We start from the raw sequence: 2216 nt of genomic DNA, 5'->3' as shown, positions 1-2216 counted from the left end.
TATAAATATTATATCTAATTGCATTAATATAATATTAATACAACCAGATTAATAAAACCAGTCTTATATATAATAATAGAAGAGAAACTGAAAAAATACCATCAAAATAGTTAATATTTAATACTGAAGACAATTTCAGAGACCTGCTGTCTTTGGTATCATTCCTCACTTTTCTCCACTTCATGACAGTTCTCTACAATAGTCTGGAGCCAAAAAAAAAAAAAAACAACCACTTTCTAGCATGCTATTTATTTTGCTTTAGAGAAACTAAGTGTCACCAAATAAGGAGATGAGAACACAGCAAAGCATGTCAGTACACAAGATATATACAGATACATCCATTTCAATGCCACAGGCTAAGGGAAGACCTGCATTTCTCTGGCCAGTGTTGGAGTCAGACCTAAATCACTACCCAGCGAAGACTCACAGCAGTTGTTTGCAAGAAGTGGAACAAAGAACATGGGAATAACCAGAGAGGAAAGATGAGATGGTGACAAAGCAAAGTGATTTGAGATATTCCATAATTTTGTCAATTTCAAGACTAAAAACCAAATTTTGCATATTGGTTACTTTAATTGTTAAATGCTACACCTACAATAGATGTTGAACTCCATAGAAGTTGCCTGTTCAGGGCTCCTACTGAACATTCACACTGTATTTTCTCTTTTTGCAAATACAGTCACTGAAAAAGTCAGATTGCTTTCCAGTTTCAAGCTACTTATACAAGATAAGGGGAAATGCAATACAAGAACTTTTTTTTTCTCTTACCAGCTGAATAGTTGCTCTGAGACCACTGAGTACTTGAAGAAAACAGTTAATTGCCTGACAAGACACGTGTCCTCTGCTTTTATATTTACAGCTCTGTGGAATATTGATGGTGTCAAATGTTGCAGTACATAAAAAAATATGAAGTAGTTTATAAGCCTGGTACAGCTCAACAGAAAAATCAGATACATAGTGCCCTATAGGCACAACATCCAAACTCTGAAATGCTGTACAAATCAATTCATAGCAAATTAGTAATAATTTGAATATGAGAATGATTGTAAAACATGAGTGTAAGTTACAAGATAGACACCTGTACTTATGTGCAAGTGCAACAGACATGTCTTTTCTTCTATTAATAGTTTGTTAAACAGAAGTCAGACAGCTAATAAAAGAAAAACAATAGGAAAGATTTTCAGAAACCTGCATACCCTTCTCCTACATTTCCTCCCTGATGTTAAAACCAGGTTATTCTATTTGCCTATGTCCTTTACTCAGTACTTTCTCTTAGCCACACAATTTCATCAGTGATGACATAGATGGATTTGATCAATTCTGATGGAACTTCACTGCCTATAAGTATTTTCAAGGAAAAAAAACAGAGCAGCATATGTAGAAGATGCAGAAAACTGCAATTTAGCACTATTCCTTTAGTATTACATTATGCTACTATGGCTTGCAAGGTATTTTACTGAGTTGGTCTTTGTCTTTTGTTTGCACTATTTCCACGGCAGAAAAAGAATCTAAGCGTCAGAACACAAATCCATTCCAGTCTGCCAAAAACTTCTCTAAACTTCATATTCTCCTGTTCCTTCCCACATACCATCTCTCCCCTCTTCCCTCCCCTGGATTTTTCTTCTGTTTTTGTGTTATGTGTGGGTATTTCGGTTTTGCTTTTTTCTGTTGTGGTGGTTGGAGGGGGAGTCTTGGGGCCTTGGGTCTTTCTTGTTTGTTTGTTTTAAACGAGGGAGTTCAGTCACATTAAAACAAATTTTGCATCTCATTTAAGTAAGGTTCTGTAGCTTACTTGATGTCCTTCATTAGCTTCTAGTACTTCCAAAATTTTATGAGCTAGCATGTGACTCTTATTTCTGTGGCTGCGTGAACTGGTTTCTTCTGTGCCCAAAGCGATCTAAAAGCACTTGCATAAAATAAATGCCTTAACTGCCTATCACAGCTAAAAAACGTACCTTTTTTTTCTACTTTTTCCTTCTTTTTTTTCTCTTCATCTTCAATTTGATTTTTCAAACCAGGAGATGATGCAACTGTTGTAGGTTGTGGAATGCTATCTGAAAACGAAGCTGTAGAAACGGCTGTACCAGGAGGAACTGCAAACTGCTTTACTACAATCAAACCCACAAAAGTTAGAAGGGGTACCAGTACTTTGAGCACTTTTATCAACAAAAACAAGAGCACTGAAATTTTGTTTAAAATACATAAACCACAACTGC

At 35.7% G+C, this 2216-nt stretch overlaps 1 protein-coding gene across 1 annotated transcript in view; it reads right to left on the bottom strand.

Moving 5' to 3' along the window:
- Nucleotides 1-1955: 1955 nt before the first annotated feature.
- The window catches only part of LOC104490187 (aminoacyl tRNA synthase complex-interacting multifunctional protein 1-like), a gene marked incomplete at its 3' end in the record, with an annotated part of 2836 nt that continues 2575 nt past the window's right edge, over nucleotides 1956-2216 (bottom strand). Inside the window, exon 3 of the mRNA XM_010132442.1 lies at nucleotides 1956-2108. Within this exon, the coding sequence (XP_010130744.1) occupies nucleotides 1956-2108 (153 nt within the window). The remainder of the gene's footprint in view (nucleotides 2109-2216) is intronic.

The sequence above is a fragment of the Buceros rhinoceros genome, unplaced genomic scaffold (genome assembly GCF_000710305.1).
Source record: "Buceros rhinoceros silvestris isolate BGI_N320 unplaced genomic scaffold, ASM71030v1 scaffold14313, whole genome shotgun sequence".
Classification (NCBI taxonomy): domain Eukaryota; kingdom Metazoa; phylum Chordata; class Aves; order Bucerotiformes; family Bucerotidae; genus Buceros; species Buceros rhinoceros.
Note: the sequence above shows the minus strand (reverse complement) of the source record. Positions and strands in the feature narration are given on the sequence as shown.